The sequence below is a fragment of the Pogoniulus pusillus genome, chromosome 41 (genome assembly GCF_015220805.1).
Source record: "Pogoniulus pusillus isolate bPogPus1 chromosome 41, bPogPus1.pri, whole genome shotgun sequence".
NCBI lineage: Eukaryota > Metazoa > Chordata > Aves > Piciformes > Lybiidae > Pogoniulus > Pogoniulus pusillus.
Window position 1 is genome coordinate 7,332,863 of NC_087304.1, and position 25,577 is coordinate 7,358,439.

General features: G+C 56.1%; 1 protein-coding gene across 1 annotated transcript in view; it reads left to right on the forward strand.

The window, feature by feature from the left end:
- The window catches only part of TCF3 (transcription factor 3), a 101,043-nt gene that overhangs the window by 66,534 nt on the left and 8,932 nt on the right, over positions 1–25,577 (forward strand). Inside the window, 14 exon segments of the mRNA XM_064175316.1 lie at positions 203–270; positions 4,235–4,364; positions 5,826–5,875; positions 12,644–12,746; positions 13,028–13,167; positions 13,578–13,704; positions 14,576–14,634; positions 15,362–15,440; positions 16,499–16,578; positions 17,004–17,207; positions 19,017–19,140; positions 19,625–19,775; positions 20,747–20,985; positions 25,002–25,146. Coding sequence (XP_064031386.1) covers positions 203–270; positions 4,235–4,364; positions 5,826–5,875; positions 12,644–12,746; positions 13,028–13,167; positions 13,578–13,704; positions 14,576–14,634; positions 15,362–15,440; positions 16,499–16,578; positions 17,004–17,207; positions 19,017–19,140; positions 19,625–19,775; positions 20,747–20,985; positions 25,002–25,144 — 1,697 coding nt within the window. The 3' untranslated portion in view covers positions 25,145–25,146.

Here is a 25,577-nt window from a genome sequence, read left to right on the forward strand (position 1 = left end):
GCACTTCCCTGCATTGCTGAAGTGGTTAAGGTTTGCTCCCTGTGGACCAGCCCAGTCCTGCTGCACCTCTGTGTACACAGGCTCCTGTTTTAGCAGCCAGCTGGGACAGGAGGCAGCCCCCACCTCGGTGGGACACTCAGGAGGGCACCCAAAGCTTCCGTCCCTCACACAAACTCTTTCTGTTTCCCTTTCTGTGCTGTAGGGAAGGGCAGTGACAGAGCCTCCTACTCCACATTCGGCAGAGACACAGGGATCCCAGGACTCAACCAGGTAAGGATGAGATCCACTTGGATTGTTTGCTTCCTGTGCTGCCTGCTGGGAGTGAGAGCCTGGGAATGGAGAGTGAGCTGGAAGGTTGCATCTCAACCTTTCTACAGCACATCCTGGAAAAGCCTTTGCTGTACTCAGAGATGTCTGTGGAGCACTGAGGGTTTGTGCAGGCTCAGATCTGTCAGAAGGGAGTCTCAGTAGGTTGGATCTTTTCCTCTTGATAGGGTAGCCACAGGCAGAGGAATGGTCTGGGAGGCAACTTTGCTCCAGCTGCTGGCCCTACATGGGCCCCTACAGGGCCAGCAACTGCAGCAGAAGTTGCCTCCCAGTGCATTGTGCCTGGTTCTCTGCCTGCTCACCCTGCATCCCAGCCTGCATGCTTGTGTCCCCCTACTCAACACTCCACCAGGTGGTTTCTTTGCTGTTGCAGCATCACTTCAGTGGATGTTGGGCAGTGGTTTGTTTTTACGGTGGTTCTGCAGCAGATGCTCCTCTCCACAGTCAAGGTGGGACACTTCAGGCTGAGAGATTTGGGCTTGTGCAGCCTGGAGAGAAGGCCTTGCAGAGTTGAAAGGTCTGAGCAGAAAGCTGGGGACAGACTTGAGCAGGGCCTTTTGGGCCAGGCCAAGGGGTGATGGTTTGAACTGGAAGAGGAAGATTCAGCTTGGAGAGAAGGGAGAAATATTTGACCCTGAGGGTGGAGACAGCCTGGCCCAAAGAGGTGGGAGCTGCCCCATCCCTGGCACCATTGCAGGTCAGGTTGGTTGGGGCTCTGAGCAGCCTGCTCTAGTTGCGGATGTCCCTACTGGCTGCAGGGAGTTAGACTGAATGAGCTTTAAAGGTCCCTTCCCACCCATTCCATGATTCGGTGACACAACAAGGCAGAGCTGCTCTGAGCAAGAGCCCTCTTGGCTCACCCTGGGTGAACCCCTCTGGTATGAGCAGGGCTGTGCTGTGAGGGGGGAAAAACTTGTTTCCGATGGGGAATACCACAGGGGTAAATCAGAGCCCAGGAATCCAGTCCAGCAGCCCTGAGATGATCTCTGCTGTTGCCACCAGCAGAAATAGCATGTGGGGAAGGAACAAGCACCTCAGCTGTGATGTGTCCCTCGACTGCCCTGGCAGTGCCCAAGCATGGCCCCAGGGAAACAGTGCCACCATTTTATTCCAAGGGAGCAGCTTTTTGGCTGGCCAGCTTTTGCTTTTCTCCATGCACACACACACACATTACATGTTTTAATTTTACACAAATTTGTCATAATTTCCTCCTCTCTGAACTGAGGATGTTTCCTTTGCTGCAGCAGCTGTGCTGGCTGCCCGTGCCAGAGTGGATTTAATTTACCACTGAAGCTGCTAAAATAAAAATGGGCCAGATGCCAGACATTGCTTTTTAATGTTCTGGTTTTGCTGGGGTTTGCTGGAAGAGGAGGGGGGGAGATGTAAGGTAACAGAAACAGGGTGGGCAAATGGTGCCAGGGGGCTGGGAGAGGCCCCAATGCAGGCGTGGATCGGGTGGCAGAGCGGGAGCCCCAAGCCTGTTTGATGTGGAGGAGACAAAACTCCTCTTGTGCAGGGTAGGGGAGAGCAGGGCTGGCTGTGGCCCCCAGAGCAGTTGTTGCTTCTGGCTCCAGTTTTGGGGGGGGAGGGCTGTGACCTAGTGGTTGTTTTGTTGGGTTTTGATTTTTGAACAGCACTGTAAAACTGTCCAGTGGCAGATGCCCTGCATGGGGGCACCTTCCACAGATCCACTGTGGCTGGATTGAAAGGGACACTCCAAGGGCATCTTGTCCAACGCCCCTGCAGGCAGCAGGGACACCTCCAGCTGGAGCAGCTTGTTCAGGGCCACATCCAGTCTGATTCTGAGTGTCTTCAGGGATGGGGCAACACCACAGCACCCCTGGTTTCCCCCTCCTTTAACCTCTGGAGGCATCCCAAGGGAGAGGGAAGGGGAAGGAAAATCAGGGAAATGGCTTTAAAATGCCAGTGTCCCTGCAGAGGTGCCCACTGGAGGAGGCAGGCAGCAGCAGAGGGCGTGCCCTGGGCTCTGGTGGTGCCAGGGGTAACATGAGCAGTGGAACAGATTGCAAGAATTCCACCAGCTGTGGGCACAGCAGCTCCTCTTTCTCTCCCCGACCTCTTTCTACAGGAGATGGAGTTTTAAAGCCCTGGGTTTTTCTTCCCGGTTCCTCAAAAGCCTGAAATCCTCCTGTATTTCAACAGGCTGACCTCAGCAGCTGGGTCAGAACTCAGCCTTTTTGAGTGCCAGGCCTTTTGCCAGCCCTCTGAAACGCCATCAAATGCATTTCCCTCTCTCCTGGGTGCAAGGAGCATGCCAGCAGGCTGGACCATCCCAGCAAGCACCCTGGGCTCCAGCTCCTGCCCTCTCCGTGCTGCTTCCCAGTGTGCCCAAGGTCAGCTGGGATGTACACAAGGGAGGAGTTTCCTCATTTTGGAAAGAAGGATTTGACTTAGCCCTGATGAAATGCAGGAAGAGAATGGCCCCAGCAGAGGGACTGGAAGGGGAACCATCAGTGCCAGCCCCTGGGCTGGGATTTACAGCCAGATGGGACTGGGAGAGTCACAGGCAGATGAATCTCCAGTCTCTTGCAGTGAGTTTAGGGAGGATGGAGAATTCCAGCATGCCAGGATGGAAGTGAGCCCAGGGATCATCTGGTCCAACCTTTCCAGGTGTCAGTGCAGTTGGAGTGAGCTGCCCCAAGCACCCTGCCAAGCTTAATACTGCCCAGTGTAGGAACTCCACCGCTTACATCCCTTGGGAGATGATTCCAGTGCCCAACTGTGCTTATGGGGAAACATTTTCCTCTCAAGTCCAGTGCCAATCTCCCCAGTAACCTGTGCCAATCACCCCTTGCCTTTTCCATGGGACTCGTGGCACAAAGGGAGTCGCCATCCTCCTGGCTGCGCCCTTTATGTCCTGGTCCATGGTGATGAGGTCTCCTCTGAGCCTTCTCCCCTCCAGGCTGAAGAATCCCAGCTCTCAGCCTTTCCCCATATGGCAGAAAGGTGACAGCCTTCCAGACCCCTAGCAGAGAGGCGTTCTGGTTTTGCTGGTGAGTGAGTGCTGTGGCTATCCTCTGCCATGATAGGGTCCTCAGCAGCATCACCAGGGTGACAGCAGGAGGCCATCGGGGTGGATGTGCCCTTTGCATGGGGATGGACAGGGGTGTGTCCTCCCTAATGCACTGAGCACAGCACAAACCATAATCCTTTGTTACCAGACCTCAGCAGCAGCAAGGGAGGAGGTTTGTTCTGGGTGCAGGAGCACTGTGGAATGAGGCCCCCTGACCCTCACCTCCTCTGTGCCTTCAGCAGCTGTCAGGTCTCATCCTTCTGGCTGGCAGGAGGATGCAACCAGGCTCTTTTCAGTGGTGCCTAGTGACAGGCTGAGGAACAGTAGACATAAACTCAGTCACAGAAGCTTCCACCTCGACGTGAGGAGAAACTTCTTTGGTGTGAGAGTGCTGGAGCCCTGGAGCTGACTGCTCAGAGAGGCTGTGGAGTCTCCTCTGGAGACTTTAAAAACCCACCTGGATGTGTTCCTCTGTCACCTGCCCTGGGTGATGCTGCTCTGGCAGGGTAGTTGGACTCAGTGATCCCCAGAGGTCTCTTCTAACCCCTACTATTCTATGATTCTGTGATTCTGCCCTTGTGAGCATCAAGGGGAGCATGGCACCACAGTGGTCCCCACCATGGCACTTGCTGCTTCATATCCTTGGTTTGCAGAGAAGCTCCTTACTAGGGCCCAGCAAGAAAACACAGCTTGGAAGGCTCTTTCTACCTGCACCTCTGTATTTACTCTTTTTTCCTCTACTGGCGCTTTGGCTTCTCTATTTACTTTTACCCTCAGCTGAACTGGTTTGAAGGCAACTCTGTTCTGCCCCAGCAATGTGGTGCTTTTCCAGCCCAATGACATGGGAGGGCTTTTCTGTCTCCCTCTCTGCAGACTGGTTTCCTGCCCAGTGAGATGGGGATCACCAGCCCAAGCACACTGTCCCCCACAGGGGTGAAAGGAGGATCCCAGTATTTTTCTTACCCCAACAATCCTCGCAGGAGAGGTGCTGAGAGCAACATAGGTAAGTGGTTTTGTGCCACCCTTGGGTGCCACCGCTCTGGCTTGTCCTGCAGCTTGGTCAAGCAGCTGCAGGGGCTGTTGACTGGGTGGGTGCCCATGTTGGCTTTGCCTTCAGGGGTGAAAGAGGGGTTTGGAAAGATGAATTGGATTTAGTTATGGAAAATTTCCTTCTGTCTGGAAAGTGTCAGGTTAGATGAAGGCAGCAAATGCCTTGAGGTCCTCCTAAAGATGCCTCCAGCCACACTGCATCCCAGTAGTCATTCCTGGAAAATCCTGGGCTGCCTTGGGGGCTTCTACATGGCTATTGGACCTCCGGGAGCCCCTGTCCTGCTGCCAGCAAAGGGGACTGCTGTTCAGAAGCAGTGTGAGCTCCAGGCTGTGCCCTGGAAGCAAGCAGGGTTTGCTCCGGGACCTCTTCCTGCCCACCTGCCTGCTTCATTGCTCCAGAGCAGGAGTTGGATCCAGACCCATGTTTGGATCTACCTTGGAATAAGCCATTTTGCTGTGAATGAAGGGTGAGGCCATGTGAGAGCCTAACTTTGGAGTGAAGACAAGCCCCAATTCTCCAGGACTTGTGTTTCTTGCCATAGTTCCCCCCTCACTCTCCAGAATCTATTTTGGGCTTTCCCCAACAAATGAAACCAGAACCTAGCCAGCAGCTCCAGCTCTTTCCAGAAACAGACATCCATCTTGGGACTGCCACTTGAAACCTCTGCTGGGTCCTAGTGTCAGCCTGCAAAATGATTCTTTGGCATCAGGTCATTCTGTGCGATGAGTTTCTCCTCCTGAGCTACCCCTCAGCAGAATCTGTGGCATGGCAGACTTGGCTGTGCTAGCATCCTGCACCCCACAGGTGGGGCTCTCCTTAGTTAGGAGACACAAAACGTCCAATATTTTAATCAGTGTTTCCCCTTGAGCCTCTCCTTGGGATGTTTCTTTGAACAGTGTCCTGGAGAGATGGGCTGGGGATGGACTGGTCCTGCAGCCCCAAGACTTGCTCAAATATTCTGCTGTATGAGGAGCAGATGAAAATCCATTCCCATCCCTGTCTTTGTTTTCTTCCTGCAGTCTCTCTCTGCAGTCCCAAGTACAGTTGTTTCCACTGCCATGCCCACCCCTGCCCAAAAAGTTTATTTTGGGGCTTGGTCTCTTCCAAAGAAGAGGCAGAGCCCTCCTCTGGGTGCTGAGCACCTCATGTCACGGGGTTTGGGGAGAGACTGCCAAGCTGTGAGATGGTTGTGGGTCAGATGGTGCAGTTGAGATGAGGAGGAGAGGTTTGTCCTCAGGTGTTCTCACTGCTGATGGTTCCCTTCCCTATTGATGGTTCCCCATGGGCTAAAGTGCATTTGGGATCTGATTCCCCCTGCATCTTCTACCCTTGGAGACTTTTACTTGTAACTTGTTTCCCCCCTACACTAACCCCCTTCCAAACTCAGGTCCTCTCTTGTTCTCCCCACACCAGATGGACAGACCAAGAAGGTTCGCAAGGTGCCTCCTGGACTCCCCTCCTCAGTAAGTGGCAGAACTGTTTTCCTCATGGATATCCTCTCCCCATTCCTCTGTCTCTGCTCCCTTTGCTTTGAGAGCTTCTGACTATATATGTGGAGGGCTTAGATTTTAGAGGACAGGGAAGGGTTTTCCCAGCCACAGCTTCTGAAGTGGGAGGAAAGATGATCAGAGGGTTGGAGGACCTCCACTGTGGGGACATGCTGAAGGAATTGGAGTTGTTCAGCCTGGAGAAGAGAAGGCTCCAGGGAGACCTCAGAGCAGCCTTCAAGTACCTGAAAGGGCTGCAGGAAAGCTGGGGAGGGACTTTGGACAAAGGCTGGGAGTGGCAGGATGAGGGGGACAATGGCTTTGAGCTGGGAAAGGGGAGAGTGAGAGTGGAGATGAGGAGGAAATCGTTGAGAGTGAGGGTGGGGAGACACTGGCACAGGCTGCCCAGGGAGGTTGTGGCTGCCCCCCACCTGGAGGTATCGAAGGCCAGGCTGGATGAGGCCTTGAGTGACTTGCTCTAGTGGGAGGTGTCCCTGCCTATGGCAGGGGGTTGGAACTGAATGATCTTTAAGGTCCCTTCCAACCCAACCCTTCTGTGATTCTCTGCAAAGGGAACTGTGGTGCAGAGACACTGATGGAGACAAGGAGCAGCTGCTGGTGCCACCTCCCTGGCCAGACCCAGACCCACCACCTCCTGCCCTCACCAGTTATGCTCTGTTTGACGTTATGTCCCGAGTGAAATGCAATATTGGGTGGGATCAGATTTCACTCCAGAAGGGAAAGCAAAGCAGTTGGAAGCAGGCATGCAGCTGGAGCTGCTCCAGGTGTGCGCGCTGCTGGGACTAGGCTGTGGCAGGACATGAGCTGCGCTCCCGTGGCTGCTGGGGGGAATAAACCAGCAACGTCTTTGTGGTGAGCAGTAATGGGATCTCCAGGAGAGCTAATTGGAACAGGCTGGAAGGTTCCTGCAGGACTAGGGGAGCTGTCTGGCCGAGGCTGCGTTCCTGGCCTGAGCCTCTGTGTGCTTGTCAGGGGACAGGCAGGCTCAGGCTCCATCCTGATGGGAGCTGAGCTGGGCCTGGGGCAGTGCTGGAGATGGACCCTTGCCCAAGCCTGTTGTGCCTCTCACTGCCCATGCTGATGCCATGTAGAGTGGGCTCCATTCCCCAGGGAGCAGCTGTTGGGAGAGAACTGCTGTGGTGTTCCCTCATTGCTCAGTCTGTAACCTCCACCGTGGGCTCTGCCCATGGAAATGGCCCCTGAGGTGCTGGTGGGAGGGTGGAGGGAGAGGAAGGTACCAAGGGCTTGTTGGCTTTGGCTGGCAGATGGCAAGTCCATGCAGACCCACATGGTGCAGCAAGCAGCTCCAGGCCTGTGTTTGCTCCATGCTGCTGTGTCAGGTTTCTGTGGGAAGCGTGGAGCTCTTACAGCCCAGCCAACATGTGGGGAACACATCACTGCCACCAAATGGCCCTTTATTGGCCTCAGATTTCAAAGGTGCTGGGGCCCGCTGCCCGAGGGGCTGGCAGTGCCCTGAGGGGCCCCAGTTCCCACAGGAAGAGCTGCTGAGCTTTGCCAGAGCTCAGCCCTTCCCTCCCGTCTGAGCCGACACCTGTGCAGCCCTCACCATAGAACTGGGTGTTGGGGCCGGGGCTGCCTCTTTCCCTGCCCTCCCTTTGCTGGGTGACCTCTGGCTTCTTGGGTTTGTTTTTGAACTTCCACACCTGCGGAGAGCAATCAGCAGCGCAGGGAGCGTGCAGGGGCCTCAAAGGCAGCGGATCAAAGGCCCTTTCTTGTCTGCCTGGCAGAGCAGGAGCAGCCCCCTGTTATCACTGGACCCCATGCAAAATAAATCAGTTAATAAGCATCTGATTAACATCAGGAGCTTTAATCTATAATTCCCTAGCTGCACAGAAAACTCAGAGAGGTCAGCAGCTGACCAGGACTGATCCTGCCAAAGGCACCAAGAGGCACTTGGTGGGGTGGATGTGGCAGGTGATGGTGGGCAGCGCTGGCTGTGGATGGGTGTGGAGGTGCCTGAGTTTGGAACCCACTCTGGGGTTATTTCTTGTAATGTCAGAGAATTGGAGAATTGTTTGGGTTGGAAAAGCCCTCTGAGATCATCCAGTCCAGCCAGCAATCCAACCCCATCATGTCCCCAGGTGCCATGGCCACACAGTTCTTGAACATCTCCATGATGGGTACTCCACCACCTCCCTGGGCAGCCTGTGCAAATCCCTGACCACTCTTGCAGCAAAGAAATTTTTCCTCATCTCTAACCTAACCCTCCCCTGGCACAGTTTTAAGACATTTCCTCTCTTTCTGTCACCTGGTGGAAGAGAAGGTGCTGGGCTAGGGCAGTGGTGTGGGCTGGTGTTGCCCCCAGGGTACACAGCCCCTTTGAGGTTACCTGTGGCCAGGCAGTGCTGAGTTAAGGGTTGGATTTGATGTTCTTAAAGCTCTCTTCCAACCAAAACCGTTCACTGATGCTGTGGAAAGCAGTCAGTGCTTGTGTCACTCTCCCTTGTGGGCTGCTGTGCCCTGGCAAAGGACTCAGGACTGGGTGAGACCCCCTAGTCTCTACCACACATGATGTGACTTTGCCAGAGGAAGCCAAGGTCTGGGCACTCCAGTTCAGGAAGGACAAAGAACTGCTGGGGAGAGTCTAGTGCAGGGCTGCTGAGATGCTGACGGGACTGGAGCAGCTCTGATGTGGGGGACAGGCTGAGAGAGCTGGGGCTGGTGAGTCTGGAGAGCAGGAGGCTTAGGGGAGGAGGCTTACAAATATCTAAGGGTGTGTAGCAGGAGGATGGGGCCAGACTCTTCTCAGTGGTGCCCAGTGCCAGGACAAGGGACAGTGGACATGAAGTTGAGCATAGGACGTTCCATCTAAAGATGAGGAGGAGCTGCTGTGCTGTGAGGGTGGCAGAGCCCTGGAGTTGCCCAGGGAGGTTGTGGAATCTCCATCTCTGGATACTTCCAAGACTCACCTGGCTGTGTTCCTGTGTGACCTGCCCACGTGACCTTGCTCTGGGAGGGACGTTGGACTGAACGATTTCCAGAGGTCACTTCCAAGCTCCACTATTCTGTGCTTCTGTGATTTTGTCAGTTCCAAACCCAGCTCTTGCAGGATGCAGCTGCCGCAGCGCAGAGATCACAGTGGCCAGGATCCGACGCATTCCCAGCCCGGTCACTGTGCCGCTTGGCCTGGGTCTGCTTCAGGTCCCACCTTGGCTCATCCCCGAAGCACGAAAAACAGGGAAGGTTTAAAAAAACAACCCCAAATCCAGACCAAGTGCAGGCAGCCCTCGAGTCCCAGCGCTGGGGCTGCTCAGGCTCTCTGGCCGCGCTGGCAGTTTTCACCGGAGGAAATGACCTCACCTGGAGGTCCCCGAGGCTGCCGCCGGCGCAGGGGCTGGGGCCGCGGGCTGGGGAGCAGGGACCTGGCGCTGATTTACAGCTTCCTGCGGCGCTTGGCCGGCGGCCGCGGGCTTGGCCACGGCTCCAGGCGCGGCTGCACTCTGGCTGCGCTCCGACGCTCGGCGCCCGGAGGATGTGGGGGAGAGCAGAGGTGGTTGTGCGTAGCCTGCCCTGTGCTCAGCAGGGAAATGGAAGGATTGGAGGGACTGGGGCTGCTCTGGGGTGAAGCCTGTCTCCCTGGGATCCAACAAGAGATAGGGATGGTGAGGGGGGTGACAGAGTAGGGTGGATCATAGCATCACAGACTGGTTTGGGTGGGAAGGGACCTTTAAAGCTCATCCAGTCCAACCCTCTGCAGCCACCAGAGACATCCCCAACTAGAGCAGGTTGCTCAGATCCCCACACAACCTGCCCTGCGTTGGTGCCAGTCATGGGGCAGCTCCCACCTCTCTGGGCAACCTGGGCAGGGTCGCACCACCCTCAAGGTCAAATACTTTTCTGTTCACTCTGAGTCTCCTTCTTGTAGTTCCAAACCATCCCCTGTCATTGTCTCCCAGCTGCCCCACTCCAAAGTCTGCCCACAATTTTTTGATTGGCACAGACCCTTCAGATCACTGAGCCCAACCCTTAACCCATCACTTCCAGGGCACCACCAAACCATGGCCCTCAGCACCACATCTCCACAGCCTTGAAACCCCTCCAGGCACGGAGACTTCACCACTGCCCTGGGCAGCCTGGGCCAGGTTTTGACAGCCCTTTCAGGGAAGAAATTTTTCCTCATGTCTAACCTAAACCTGTGCTGATACAACCTGAGGCCATCTCCTCTTGTCCTATCACTAGAACCAGATAGGAAACACAGCACAACAAACTCCCCTCTGCTCTGCAGCCCTGCTCAAGCTCATCTCTGCTCTTTTCTCTCCTCCTTTTCACTCTGGCTCTATTAAATGGATACTGCAGCCCCCCCGCCCCGTGCCCACTCGCTGCCGCACAGCTGCCTGGCGCGCTGGCCAGGTGCCAGCCCCTGGCAGATGGCGCGGGGCTATTAGATGTGCTTCATTCGATTCCCTGTCCCAGCTCCCGCTATTTAATCAAATTATAGGAAAAGTCAATTTGCTGGATTCTTGTTCTCCGCAGCCACCTCCATTCCCCTGCTCTCTCCAGCCGCACGCGGAGCTGCCTGCGCCCGGCGCTGCCCGGCCACACCACACAAAGGGCCAAGGGATGGGCATTTTCTCCTCTGAGTGAGGGACCCAGGGCAGCTGCCAGCGTCTAGCAGGCTTTTCCCTCCCTCTCTGTTTTCTCTGCATTTCCCCCCGCCAAGTCTCAGGCAATAGCAGAGATTCCCAGGAATTGCTTTCATCTCTGTGTTGTCCTGCGCAAGAGCTGATCGAGGGCTGACTTTGATGCTCTGAACCTCCCAGTTCTAAGGGAAGCTGCTCCCCAAAGCAGGAACCTCATGTTTATAGTTACCAGAATGTTCTCAGTGTTGATCAATAGTTAGCGGATCTGTTGGGGGCAAGAAGATAGGACCAGGCTCTGCTCAGTGGTGCCCAGTGCCAGGCCAAGGGGCAGTGGGCACAAACTGGAGCCCAGGAGGTTCCACCTGAACAGGAGGATAAATTTATGTGGCATGAGGGTGCTGGGGGCCTGGAGCAGGCTGCCCAGAGAGGTTTCCAGCCCTCCCTGACCATTGTGTTCCTGGGCAAGCTGCTGTGGGTGCCCTGCTTGAGCAGGGGGTTGGACTGGCTGAGCTCCAGAGGTCCCTTCCAACCTCCACCATGCTGGAATTCTGGAATTCTGTAATTGGGCTGCCAGCGATCATCACAAATTAGACTGGGTTGGAAGGGAATTCAGAGTCAGAGAATGGATTGGCTTGGAGGAGACCTTAAAGCTCATCCAGTGCCAACTCCCTGCCATGGGCAGGGACACCTCCCACCAACACAGCTTGCTCAAGGCCTAATTCAGCCTGGCCTTGAAGACCTCCAGAGAGGGGTCATCCACAACCTTCCTGGGCAACCTGTGCCAGTTTCTTCCCACCCTCACTCTCAGCAATCTCTTCCCTCCACTCTCACTCTCTCCCAGCTCAAAGCCATTTTCCTCATCCTCTCACTCCCAGCCCTTGTGAGAAGTCCCTCCCCTGCTCTCCTGTAGCCCCCTCGAAGCTTAGAGGTCACCAGTGCCTTCGAGAGCTTCGTTTCTATAACAAACGTTTCTATTTTCTGTTACTTCCACAAAAAAAGAAGGAGAAGTCCTTGGTGTGCTGGTCAGTTCCAGACGTAGAGAACAATTTTGTCTCCTCTTGCTGGGTGAGGACGGGAGGTCAGCAGGAGCTGTCTGAGCTGTGGGGAAAGAGAAACTGGGGGCAGGTTTTCTTTTGAAAGAGCTGGCAATGTCTGCCCAGCCAGCCCTGCCCCCGCCTCTGCTCTGCTAAAACCCAGAGATGGGTGGTTTCAGAATGAATCAGTGGGGCTGAAAATAAGCTGCAACCAAAGTTCTCATGTCATTTTGGGTGGCATTTCAGTTTCTTTGCGTGATGAATTTCTTCTTTAAGAAAAATACCAAACCAAAACAAACAAAAAAACACCCCCAAACCCCAAAGGATGTTATTGTGCCGGCTCAGGGCGATTCTCGGCCAGGGATTTTCTAGGAGGGCTTTGGATGAGTTAAGAAGGCAGGCGGGGAGGGGCGGGGGGGGGGGGTTGGGGGGAGGATGGGCCGGGGGTGAGAGCCTTTTGTTTATTCTGCTGGTAAATAACATTGCTGAATAGTGCTGCAGAGGGCTGGCCAAAGGCTGTCCCCTCCTCTGTGACATCACTGCTCAGCTCTCAGCTTCCCCCCCAGCCCTGTGCCTCACTGTCCCCCTGGGTGTTCATGAAGGGCTGTGCTCCACTGGGACTGGGCCAGCACGGGGATGAGCTGGTCCCAGAGCCTCGCTGGCTCCTCTCGTCAGTGTCCAGCCTGCCCTGGCCGCGGGGTGAGCAGCAGAGATGATGTTTTTTGTGGTGACTCAGAAAAAGTTACAACCACAGAAAAAGGATCTGGAGCAGAGAGCTGAAACTTCTGCTGGCATTGCCAGCTTCTGCAGAAGGGGCTGTGGATCCTGCTCTCATGGAAAGGCAGATGGGACCTGTCTGTGCGACCTCCCTCTGCCCTGCCCTGCTGCCTGACAGAGCTGTGCCAGTATGGCACCACTGCTGCCTGAGCCACTTTGCTTCCCCCCACCCCCAGCTTTGCTGTGGGACCCAGCTCTCGTCTGCTGCGATGAACCGAGGGGAAAGCTGCATGGGTGGGGAGAGCCATGGGGAGGCCGTGGGGCCATGGGGTGGCCGAGCACTGCCCTTCAATGCCTTTCCTGTCCCCCAGGTGTATCCATCCAACTCAGGTGATGACTACAGCAGGGATCCAGCTGGATATACTCCCTCAAAGCCTCCCAGCACTGTGTATCCCGGAGCCTTTTACATGGCAGGTGAGTGTCAAACAGCCCTGGTGTCCCCCACACCGGCCCCAGCAGGGCTGCCCAGCCCCTGCATGATGAGAGGGATTGCACAGGAGGGAGCTGAGGGCAGGAGTGCACAGGGCATGGAGCAGCCCTGAATTGGCTCCAATGTGCCCAGCAGGTGATGGTTAATGTGGGCAGGATGCAGTGGGGATAGACACAGCACCTCAGCCCAGGCAGGCTTGCCCTGGTGTGGGCTGCAGGGCACATCCTGGCGTCTTTGCCGTCCTCAGCTCTGCTTTTCCTTGCAGATGGGCTCCATAACTCGCCAGACCTGTGGAGTTCACCAGGTGCCATGAGCCAGTCGGGTTACGGGGCCATGCTGGGCAGCTCCTCCTCCCCACTCCCGCAGTCTGGTGGCTTCAACAGTTTACATCAGCATGAACGCATGGTAACGTGTACCCACGGGGCTTCACTGGCACCTCGTCCTGTAGCTATTGGGGGGGGGGGTCCACTGGCACCATGGCATCTTGTCCTGTAGCTCTTGGAGGGGACTTCACTGGTACCCTGGCAGCCTGTTCTGTAGCTGTTGCCTGGGACTCCAGTGGCACCCTGGCATCTCATCTCATGGCCATTGCAATGGCCTTTCGTGGCATCTTGTCATCCTATCCTGTAGCTCTTGTGGGGGCTCCACTGGCACTCATCCCATAGCTGTTGTGGGGGCTCCACTGGCACCCTGGCACTTTGTCCTGTAGCTGTCAGCATGGAGTGACTGGCAACAAGGACGATCTGAGGCCCAGCCCAGCTGCTGAGCCTGGCAGCCTCTAAAGTACCCCTCTGACCCTTCTCCCTTCTCTGCAGAACTACCAGCTGCATTCAGGGGAGGTGAACGGGGCACTGCCCTCTGTGTCTGGCTTCTCTTCGGCCTCTGCGCCCTATGGCGTCTCCAGCCACACGCCCCCGATCAGCGGCACTGACACCATGATGGGTAGGTACTGGGCATGGCTCAGTGCCCCACTGACATGCAGAGGCTCCACGGCAAAATTGAACCCTTGTGCCAACCTCTGACACTGTGATATCTGTTCCAGTGTACTCTTTGTCCCTTATGTGTCACCCATGAGCCAGCAATGTAACCAGGTGGCCAAGAAGGGCACCAGCAGCCTGGCCTGGAGCAGCAATTGTGTGGGCAGCCAGAGCAGGGCAGGGATTGTGCCCCTGGCCTGGGCACTGGGGAGACCACAGCTTGAGTCCTGGGGTCAGTTTTGGGCCCCTCACTCCAAGAAGGACATTGAGGAGCTGGAGCAGGTCAGAGAAGGGCAGCCAAGCCGGGGCAGGGTCTGGAGAACAAGGCCGGGGAGGAGCAGCTGCATGAGCTGGGGGTGAGTAGTGTGGAGAAGAGGAGGCTGAGGGAGACCTCACTGCTTTCTGCAGCTCCCAGAGAGGAGGCTGCTGTGAGGTGGGGGTTGGGCTCTGCTCCCTGGGATCAAGGGATAGAAGGAGAGGAAATGGCCTCAGGTTGCACCAGAGGGTCAGGCTGGAGATAAGGAAAAATTTCTTTGCTGCCAGAGTGGTCAGGGCTTTGTACAGGCTGCCCAGGGAGGTGGTGGAGTGCCCATCCCTGGAGGTGTTCCAGAGCACTGTGCCCATGGCACCTGGGGCCATGGTTTGGTGCCCATGGTGGGGTTGGATTGCTGCTTGGACTGGATAACCTTAGAGGACTTTCCAATCCAACCAATAGTCTGTTTCTATGTGTGCAGTTATCACCTGAGGAAGGGATACAGCGAGGTCATTGCTGCTGGGTACCTGGGCAGGCTCCAGCAGGGTGCCCTGGCAGTGATGTTTGTGTCCTCTCTCGGCAGGTACCAGAGGAACCACAGCTGGGAGCTCTGGGGACGCACTTGGGAAGGCACTAGCTTCAGTAAGAGCTTCTGCAGACTCTTTGTCCTCACCCAGGTCCTCCGTGGACCTCCCCTCTATAGCAGAGCCCCTCTGGGCAGCAGGGAAGATGGAGACATTGAGGAGTTTGAGGGCGTGGTTGGCCACCCTCTCTGTGCCACCATCCTGGGTCCTGGCCCTGTGCAAAATGGGGAAACTGAAGTACTGGAGATCGTGGTGGCCACACAGACCCATGGCTCTGAGCCAGATCTTTTGGCTGGTGCTGGTACTGGCACTGGCACTGGTACTCATCTGACAAGGTGATCCTACATGGCCCTCACAGTAGGACTTGCAGGTCCCACTAGTTGTGGCCCTTGCATGTGCTGGTTCAAATCAGAGGGCACTGGTCCCCCTGGGCTACTAGAGCTTGGGATTGCCCCTGTGACATTGAATGCAGGGACCTGTGCTTGGTGGCAGCAGGGTGCCAGCACTGCACCCTGCTGTAATTTCTTGGGGCTTTCACTTCACTCTGAGGTGAGACCTGAAGAACAGAGGCTGTAGCTGCAGGGTGGTGGCGCTGGGGACAGAGACCACTGGGACAATGGGGGAGCTGTGGAGGGACTGGTGGGCTGGGCTGTCATAACAGGTGTGGGTTTGGGAAGAGAGGTGCCATAGGGTGGTCCCATCCAGGGGTCCTCTCTGCTGTTGGGAAGGGAGAGACTATGGCAGGGGTGGGACCTGCTGACCAAGCCCCTCTTGTCTCCCTGCAGATCTATTCCCCTGATCATTCTAGCAATAATTTCTCCTCAAACCCCTCCACGCCAGTTGGCTCCCCCCAGGGGCTTGCAGGTAAGTGGCACCATCACTGACTGTAAAGGGGTCACCAGCTTTGGGTTCAGGAGGGCCACAGCAGCATACTGCTGAGAGCCCCAGGCCCACACTGGAGATGCTTTGGGCAGCCTCACCAAATCCCCTTTGCTTCCCAAAGCAGAATAGTGGAGGGGCAGGACAAGGAAAGGTGGAGATGCTTTTTTGGAGGAGGTTCTACCAGAGGCCAAGCCTTGCCCATGGGGCAGCACCACCACAGCTTTGAGTGAAAGTGTTGCTGCCACCCCCTCAGACCTGCTCCTACCCCATCTTGCAGGAGCCAGAAGAGTTTGCCCCTGGCTGTGTCTCCCGTGTCAGGGGTGTGGTGGGAACTGGGAAGCATCAACCTGGTTAAAAAACATTCCCGGTGCCCAGTGAAAGGCTGGTTGGTGCCAGAGATGCAGAGCCACAGCCACCCACCAGCCTGCATCTCCCTGGGGTCAGGGTCAGCACAGCATGAGTGGCACTGCCCCTGCCGTGGAGTGGTCGAGGTTAAATCTTCACTAGGTCTGAAGGCCTGGGCACAGTTTCCTGCTCAGGTAGAGCAGAAGAGAGCTCATAGTGTTGTGTGGTGCCATGCAGTGCCATGATGGCCCATATGGCGCCACGCAGTGCTTTGGTGACCCATGCAGTACTATATGGTGCCCTGGTGGCTTATGCAGTGCCATATGGTACTTTGGCAGCCCATGAGGTGCTGTGGTGGCTCACTCAGTGCTATGTGATGCTGTGCTGGCCCATTAAGTGCTCTGGTGGCCCACGCAGTACCACGCAGTGCTGTAGTGGTCCACACAGTGGCATGAAGTGCCCATGCAGTGGTCCATGCGGTGCTGTGAAGGTCTGTGTGGTACCGCAGTGGTCCAGGCAGTGCCATGTGATCCCTTAGTGGCCCATGTGGTACTGCGGTGGCACAGCAGTGTCAGGGACAGTGCAGTGCGCGGTTCACAGCGAGTGCGGTACCCGGTTCACAGCACAGTGTCCCAGCTTCCTGCCCCACCTAGTGGCAGCCATGCCCGGTGCCAAACTGTTCCCGTTGGTTGCAGGCACGTCGCAGTGGCCGCGGGCAAGCGCGCAAAGTGCCGGTGCCTTATCTCCCAGCTACGAAGGGAGCCTCCACACCTTAGTAAGTGCTGCAGATCTGCCTCCTGCCCTCTTCCATACCCTCTGTACCTTCGGGGCACAGCTCTCCCCGTGACATCTGGGTCCTTGAGGAAGATGCTCGGTGACAAATTGGACCTTTGGTTAGAAGTAGCCGAGCAGAGATAGACTCTGCTTCCTATGCTGCCTAAGCCCAGAGCCTTGCTCCCTCCCCATCTTTACAGTCCTTGCATGTCCCTCTGGGTCTGGCCCAGCCGAGCAGATCCTGACTGCTTTCTGCCTCCTCCTGACCCTTTCTGTCTCTAAGAGATGGCCCTGACTGTGTGGGAGTGGTTATCTCTCCCCATCCCTGCCTCTGTTGCCAGCAGCCATTCTTCAGCGAGGAGAGCTGCAGCAGGCTGCTGAATCTGCAGGCACTAACACAGACCTCTCCCTGTCCTGTCCTTCAAGCAAAACAAGATGGAAGATAGGTTGGATGAAGCCATCCATGTGCTGAGGAATCACGCCGTGGGCCAGACCGCTGCCATGTCAAGCAACCACAGTGATATGCACGGGCTGCTGGGCTCAGCACCAGCTCACAGTGCTACCGTGGGCAGCCTGGGCCAGGCCTTCCCTGCTTCGGTCATGTCCCTGGGAAGCAGACATCCAGGCCTGGTAAGTGTGGAACCATTGTGGCAGCTAGTAGAGATGTGCTGGGGACCCAATGGTCCCCCTGGCTTCCATAGAATCACAGAATACATCTGGTTGGAAGGGGGCCTTCAGAGATCAAGCCCCCTGCAGATGGCAAGGACAGCTTCAAACAAAGCCCGTGGCCCAGGCACTCATCGAGTCTGGCCTCGAATGCCTCCAGGGATGGGACCTCAACCACCTCCCTGGGCAACCTATGCCAGTCTTTCCCCATCCTCACTGTGCAGAACTTCCTCCTGATGTCCAATCTAACTCTGCCCTGCTCCACTTCCAAACAAACCATTGCCCTGGGCCTATTCCAAAAGGCCCTTCTGAACAGTCTATCCCCAGCCTGCCTGAAGGTTCCCCACAGATACTGAAATGCAGCTCTAAGGTCTCCCTGGAGCCTTCTCTTCTCCAGGCTGAGCAGCCCCAGCTCTCCCAGCCTGTGCCCATAGGGGAGGTTCCTCAGCCCTCTGAGCATCTTTGTGGCCTCCTTTGGACCTACTCCAGCAGATCCATGTCCTTCATCCAGAGGGACTTTACCTTGGGTGTGAGGATAGCTTGGGATTGTCCAGCTTGGGTCAGCTGCCAACAGCTTTGACCAGGTGAGATGCAGAGGATTGAATCAGTGCTCAGCTCAGTGATCGCTCTCAGGCACAACTTACTCCTCGCCCTTCTCAGGACAGGCAGAGGTGCTGCAAGCTCCTCTTCTTTTCCTGCAGCATGGATGGAAATTCACCATAGAATCATAGAATCAACCAGGTTGGAAGACACCTCCAAGATCATCCAGTCCAACCTAGCCCCAGCCCTAGCCAGTCAACTAGACCATGGCACTAAGTGCCTCATCCAGGCTTTTCTTGAAGACCTCCAGGGATGGTGCCTCCATCACCTCCCTGGGCAGCCCATTCCAATGGGAAATCACTCTCTTTGTGAAGAACCAGAAGAGCTTCAGTCTCTTCCCAGGGAATGATGCAGAGAGAACAAGAGGAATGTGGTGCAGGGCATCACCAGGACTTCTCTGCTCCAAACTCTTGGGGCAGGCACCGTATCCTTCCATGCATGTGGAGGATGCGGGGGGATGTTGAGGCTTTAAGTGCCCTGAGCATGTGGATGCTGAGGTCTCATGCTGGGTCACCAGAGTTCCTCCTTGTCCAGGAGCTGGTGGTCACTGGAGCATGTTCTTGGCAGGACTGGTTGCCTGCATCTCCAGCAGGGGAGTCTGAGCTCCCCAGACTCTGCTGCCACACCAGGAATCCTGTGTGTCCCCTCCTGCCAGCTGCTGCCAGCTGCAGGGCTGGCTCTGTCCTGTCAGGTCCCTGCCTGGTCTTCAGGATGCAGGCTCAGAAGGGCTTCCTGGCCCCTTATCCTTTGCATCCAGGCCCTTGGGAGTGAAGTCCATGCAGCTGGAATGTCCCTTCCTCTGGTGGCACTGAGGAGATCGCAGAAACGTTGGTGCTTAATGGAGACAGGGCATGCACAGCCTAGGCAGTGTATCCTTTCCAGTGTGCCAACCTTGCCAGCAGGGAGAGACTTTTCCATGGCGAGGGGGCACTGGTGAGGCTTTCTGCTTGGTCCAGCTGGTGTTCATGGTACAGAGCTGCTTTCAGTCCCCACTACAGTCCCCAGAGCAGAGTTGGTGCTGGAGCAGGGTGGCTCTTCCCTCCTGCGTGCCCACACTGTGGGTGGTGGGAAGCAAGTGAGGAAAGGCATGGGGCTGTGCTGGGTATGCTGTCCTCATGCCACCAGCTGTGACACTTCCCCTCCTCAAGGCTTGCTCTGCTTGTTCTGCTGTAGGTGGGAGGAGGTCACCCCGAGGATGGGTTGTCCAGCAACCCCAGCATGCTCCACAACCACGTCTCACTTCCGTCCCAGCCCAGCTCCCTCCCTGACCTCAGCAGACAGCAGGACACATACAGCGGTAAGGCAGCTTGAGGGGACCCAGGACACCCCTTAGCTCCAGCCCTCAGCAGCTGCAGCAGCTGCGAGGGGAGGGGTGAATGGGGGCCTTTGCAGAGCATGTGGAGCACTTTATACCTTGAGCCTTTTCCAGAGGCTTGACCTGCCTGTTCCTGACCCTCCTGCTATCTGTGGGTGCACAGAGCCTGCAGACCCTGCTCTACTCAGGGAGGCCAACCTCTGGTTCTAGTTCTACCTCTGGTCTGGTTCTGCCTCTGGTTCTGGTTCTGGAGGGTCTTGGGGGTGAGGGGAGAAGAGCAGGGAGCAGTGGCAGGGCAGTACCAGCAGCCCTGCAGCTCCTCCTGCTGCAGACCTGTACTGCAGATGAGTCTGGGACACTGCACACTGGTGGTGATGCAGCAGAGCAGGAGCAGGGCCTGGGGACCCCCAAACCCTCCATGTGGGTCAGGTATCTCCAATCTCCTTGCATGGCTCTGCTTCTTCAGCAGGCTTGTCAGGGGGGCTGGGCAGAAGCAGTGTCTCCTCGGGCACCAGCGAAATAAAGAGGGAAGAAAAGGAGGACGAGGAGAACACATCAGTGGCAGATAACTCTGAGGAGGAGAAGAAGGAGCTGAAGCCCTCCCGGAACAGAACAAGGTGCTCTTTGAACAGGTCTCTCCCTTCACTTACTCCATTACCAGCTGGGGGCCTTTGGGCTGGGGCACAGCTGTTGAGGACACACCAGGCACTGGGCTCAGCCTGGTGAGGCCTGGGGGTCATCCTGTGGCACAGACCCATCAACCCCTTCCCACCGTGGAAGCCCTGTGTGTCCTCACATTGAGGTGGCACAGCCTGGGCTCCCTCACGCTGCTTCCCCTTGGCTGGCAGTGCCAGGGAACAGTCCCTGCCACTCTCCTGCTGGCTTCTGTCCCCATGGGTACAGGGCTTGCCCATGTCTCTAAAGCAGAGGGCTTGCACCATACTCACTTGAGCTGCACCCTCCTGCGTGGTTGCTCGTGGTGTTGCTTGTGGCTATGCACAGAGAGAGGCAAGATCTCAGCTCCCCTTGGTAGGAGCAGGAAGGGTTTTGACCTCCTCCCTGCTTTGGGTCATCTCCACTGTGCTTCAGGATCCTGTGTCCTCTGTTATCCATCCAGATCCCTGGCAATGGAGCAGGTAGAGTCCTTCTCTGCAACCTTGCTATCGGCTTGGAGACCTTGCCAGGGTGATGGTGCCCGGAGGCACCATCCCTGCTCCTGCCCCCGAGGCAGAGGGCCGTGACTGCCCAAAACACCAGCTTGGGACACCAGGCCTGGCCCCACACCTTCTCCAAGTCACCCTGAGCCATCTGGGCAGCCAGCTCGGGCCTGAATTGCATTGCTGTGCTTCCTTCCTTTGCTGTTCACAACCAAACTAAAACACAAAACTGAGGCAGAAGAAGATCCTTAACCTCTTCTCTCCAACATCCCTGCGTGTCCCCCCTGTGTCTGCAGGCCAGGCACCGGGGCCAGCACGTGCCAGTGGGGGTACACGGGGGGCGGGGGCCTGTGTTTCTTTGTTGTGAGTTGCCCAGTGCTGAGAGTGCACGCGAGGAATGTCCCTGTCTCGTTCTTATTTTAAACCATTAGTCAAGATGAGGATGAGGAGGACGATCTTCTTCCCCCAGAGCAAAAAGCCGAGAGAGAGAGAGAGAGGAGGGTCGCCAATAATGCCCGCGAGCGCCTGCGGGTCCGGGACATCAACGAGGCCTTTAAAGAGCTCGGACGCATGTGCCAGCTGCACCTAAACAGCGAAAAACCGCAGACCAAACTGCTAATCCTCCACCAGGCCGTATCAGTCATACTGAACCTGGAGCAACAAGTCCGAGGTCAGTCAGGGGCCCGGAGTGGTGATATTTGACGTATCTGACCGGCACGGGGCTGTCTGTCTGTCTGTCTCCTGTGCCATCGTGCTGTGGTGCCTCGCACTGTCTTCTCTTCTCCCCGCAAGCCTCCAGTTCCCGAGGCTGTTGGTGTCCTTTTGTTTTGTTTTGTTGGTTTTTGGTTTGTTGTTGCTTTTTTTTTTTAACTTTTTCGTTTGGTTTTCTCCCCCTCCCTTTTTTTGCACCCCTGCTGTTCTCGCTCTTGCCCCGCACTGCCACTGCATCTGCTGCATGCTGCTCCCCGAGGGGGCACCTGCGCTGGCCCTGCTTTGCTCAGCAGCAGGAACAAACCAGCCCAAACCAGCAAACGTCCCGAGGAGGCCCAGCTCCCAGCACACAGCCTGTCTCTGCCTGTGGCTGCAGCAGCGAGCGATGCCCTGTCCTCCCTGCCTACCTGTCACAGGCCTCTGTGCTGGCCCCACCACTGTACTCCGGGTTTATGGGCAGCTGGAAAACCCCTAGGCATTGCTGGAGCTATGCAAGGGGCAGCAGGTTGGAGATACTGAGCCAAGGGTTGAACTGCCCTTGCTGCTGGTGCCATGCCCTTGCGGATGGTGTCAGCTGGTCTTGACTGCAAGCTAGAAGTGCTGTGCATCTCTAGCAGAGCTTGGATCTGCAGGTGGGCACATGCAGGCTCTGCCCATCACCTGGGCACGCTGGATGCATTCCCACACCAGTGTGTGCCCATCTCAGCCACCTGTGCTGGCCCCAAGGGCTGAGTCCTGGTGGGAAGGGAGGCTCAGGGCTAGGCTTCCCGTTCCAGAGGCTTCGATGCTTTGCTCCTGCATCCCAGTGCATGCTTCTGCTGCTGCCTTCGCCGGTGCCCGGCAGGTTAACCCCTTTCTCTCTGCAGGGGTGCCCGGCAGGTTAACCCCTTTCTCTCTGCAGAGGCTGTTGTAACTCATCGGTGGTTTGTGCCTGGCTCTGCTCCTCTCTGCTGGCCTCTGCTGTTGCATTGATGTTGGAGTCCTTTGTGCCTCTCTTCAGTTTGTAATTTTTTGCCTTTCATAACATGTTGTATTTTTTCCTGTCTCTAATTACCCCTTCCTTTTTCTTTCTTTTTCTAAAATTTATTTATTTTTATTATTATTATTATTATTATTTCAAGTTTTTAAATTTCCTTTTTATTTTACTTTTGGTTCTGTTCTTTCCAATCTCCTACAGACAGTCCCCAGCCGTCACCTCTTGGTGGTCCCACTCTCTACCTTGTACTTGCTGCTTGCGGCTGGAGGCAGGAGCTGAGGGGCGGTGGGGGGCACAGGGGGCTGTAGGTAGAGTTGGCACCGTGGCCGTGGTCACTTTGGTCTCCCACGCTTGTCCCTTTTTAAACCCTTCTGGAATGCAGCCACCAGTGAGCTGCTGACAGCAGGTGTCAGTGCAGGCAGCCAGGGTGCCCATCCAGGGTGCCCATCTCTGCGGGGTTTGGCCTTTGGGCTGCAAAGCCAACCCCTATATCCCCTACTGGGGGTCTGCTGTGGGAGTGGGGGCATCAGGTCTCCACATGCCCAGCTGGGGCTGCTGGGATCCTCCCCCTGCTGTCAGCAGCAAATGGAGCAGAAAGAGAAAAAAGATTGAGGAGGGTTGTGAGGAGTCAGGCAGGGAGGTCAGTGCCCCCTCTGAGCAGGGCACAAGGCAGCCAAGGCACTGCATGTCCTTAGGACCTGGAGGACCCCACATGGGCATGCAGACCACAAGCAGCACTTGCTGGTGGCAGGGAGATGTCTTCCTCCTGCCCAGATGCAGCATGCAAGGTGCTGCTGGAGCTGTGGCCTTGCTGTATGGAGCCACCAGCCAGGAACTGCAGCTGCCTTCCCTGTGTTGGAACCAGCTGGGGTCTTGCTGAGGTCATTCCACTCCCCATGGCCATCCTGGGCATGCTGGAGAGAAGGTGACAGAGAGAAGGAGGAAGTAAGGAGACACAAGCAGGGACATGGCAGTGAGGAGCGGATGCAGGCAGGGGCAGTGGGCAGCCCTTTGTCCCACAGAGACCTGGGGAGCTCTTGCTCCCCCTCTATGCTGTTGGGCACCATCTGGAATCTCTCCACACTCCTTCAGCACACCCAGGAAGGCTCTGACTCTGCAGTCCCTCTTGGATGAAGGCTTCTCCCTGCGTGGCTCCTCTGGAGCTGAAAGCCACAGTCTGTCCCAGTGCCAGATCTCACCTGAGGACCCTCCTCAGATAGGTGTCTTTCCTGCAAGAATTTTTGCTCTGGGGGAGAAGGTCGTCTGGAGCCTAAATTTGGTTTGGAGGGGATGGGCTGTGTGCAAGGCCAGTTTCAGATGCTGCCAGCATGACTCCGCCTTTCCCCTGTCCCTGCCTGTTTTGGGCACCCCTGGGGTGCTGCCAGCAATGGAGGCTCTCCCAAAGCTCCCAACTGTGCTTGGAAAAGAAAATCCCTCCCCTTCCAGAGGTGTTTTGGTTGTGTTGAAAGACTTGGATTTAGTGTCTGCATACGAGACTGAGCCTCAGCAGCAGCTGGGGCACTTGATTCATGCCCCCTGTGCTGCTTCCTGCCCATAAGAGGGTGCTGGGCCAGGCTGCCAAAATACCCACACTGGGAGGGGTTTGCTGCAGGTGAGATTTTGGAAGGAAATCCTACAAAGTGGGATTTGATCTCTGCCAAGAAATCTTTCCTGGGAGGATGAACCTGATGTTTTTCATAGATTCATAGAATGGATTGGGTTGGAAAGGACCTTGAAGATGACGTCATCCAGGTCCAACCCCGTGCCATGAGCACACCTCCTGCCAGCCCAGGTTGTTCAAGGCCTCATCCAGGCTGGCCTTGAACACCTCCAGGGAGGGGACATCCACAACCTCCCTTGGCAACCTCTTCCAGTATCTCCTCACCCTCGCTGTCAACAATTTCTTCCTCATCTCCAGTCTCAATCAATGGCTGAACTTTTAATTTTCATCCAAAAATGAACAGGAAGGCAAAATTTTGATTGGGGGGGGGCTATCAGTGTGCGGGGTGAATCCCACATCCACAGCTCTCCCCCATCCCTGGCAGCACCTTCCATCCCCCATGCTGGCAGCACCTTCCCATGACTGCTGAGGCAGCACCCAAGAGGATTTGGCTTTGCACAGCGAGGCCGTTTGAGCCCTTGCAGCGGACAGCAGAAGCACTACCAGCACGGCAACCTAATAGCTCCCCCACCACCCACCACCACCACCTCCTCCATACCAACCCCCCTGACTAATCCCTGTGGTGCTATGAACCCAGCAGTACAGACGAGGCCTTGTCACTGGAGGACAAAGATCTGAGGGACCGGGAGAGGAGGATGGCCAATAACGCCAGGGAGAGGGTGCGCGTGCGGGACATTAACGAGGCCTTTAAAGAGCTGGGACGCATGTGCCAGATGCACTTAAAAACGGACAAAGCACAGACCAAACTGATCATCCTGCAGCAAGCAGTGCAGGTCATTCTGGGCCTGGAGCAGCAAGTACGAGGTATGGTACCAGCTGGCAGGTGCATTTCGGGACCTTCCTCTTCCCAACCCCCCCCCACTATATCTCTCTGCATCCCCCTCACCCCTGCACCCCACTGCTGCATCTCCTGCTTTTGGTGCAAGCTGTGTGGCACACAGCAAGGCTGAGCTTGCTAAAGCCCTGGCCTGGGGAGGATTTGAGGTTGCTCTCTTATGACTCTGCCCTCATGCTTTAATGGGAATTTGGCATCTGGATCCCATTTAAGCAGCTTTGGAAAACCCACTGCTCAGCTCCGGGAGCTGGTTGAGGTTTCTGTGTGTCACTGGGCTCAGCTGGCAGGACTCTGGCCACCATTCCGCAGCCTCTGTGCCGAGCAGCAGGCACAAGGCAGCTTGCACTCAGGTTGCGTCCTTGCATGGTCTCATATATCTGTCCTTAGCTTCTGTCTTCACTCACTGTCTCTCTCGGATGCTGCCACTGTTGCCCAGACTGAGGTTGCTTCTCCCCACTCCCTCCCTTGCTGTTTTTGGGCCAGAGCGCAACCTGAACCCTAAAGCAGCCTGCTTGAAGCGTCGGGAAGAGGAGAAAGTGTCCGGAGTGGTAGGAGATCCCCAGATGACACTTTCAGCTTCACATCCTGGTCTAGGAGATGGTCACAACCCTGTTGGACACATGTAAAGGTACCAACTTGGGGAAAGCCACTTTGTGTTTGTTGCAGAGTCCTGCTGTGTCTTCACTGCCAGGGGCTCATGTTTGATATCACAGAATCCCAGGCTGGTTTGGGTGGGAAGGGACCTTTAAAGATCATCCACTCCAACCTCTCTGCAGTCAGCAGGGACATACCAAACTACAGCATGTTGCTTAGAGCTCCAAACAACCTGACCTGTGCATGTGAAGGTATGTGACAGTTTGGGTGTTCCCCGCCCCCCCCCCCCCCCCCCCCCCACTTTAGAAATCACCCAGAGTAGACTCAGTCGGCTCTGGGAATATGAATGAAGCTATTTATTTACAGCTAGCACAATATACAAGCAGATAGTTACAGTATATACAGTTATAGACAGAAATAGACAAGGTAAAAAGTAATACAGAAACACAACTCCCCTCCCAGAAA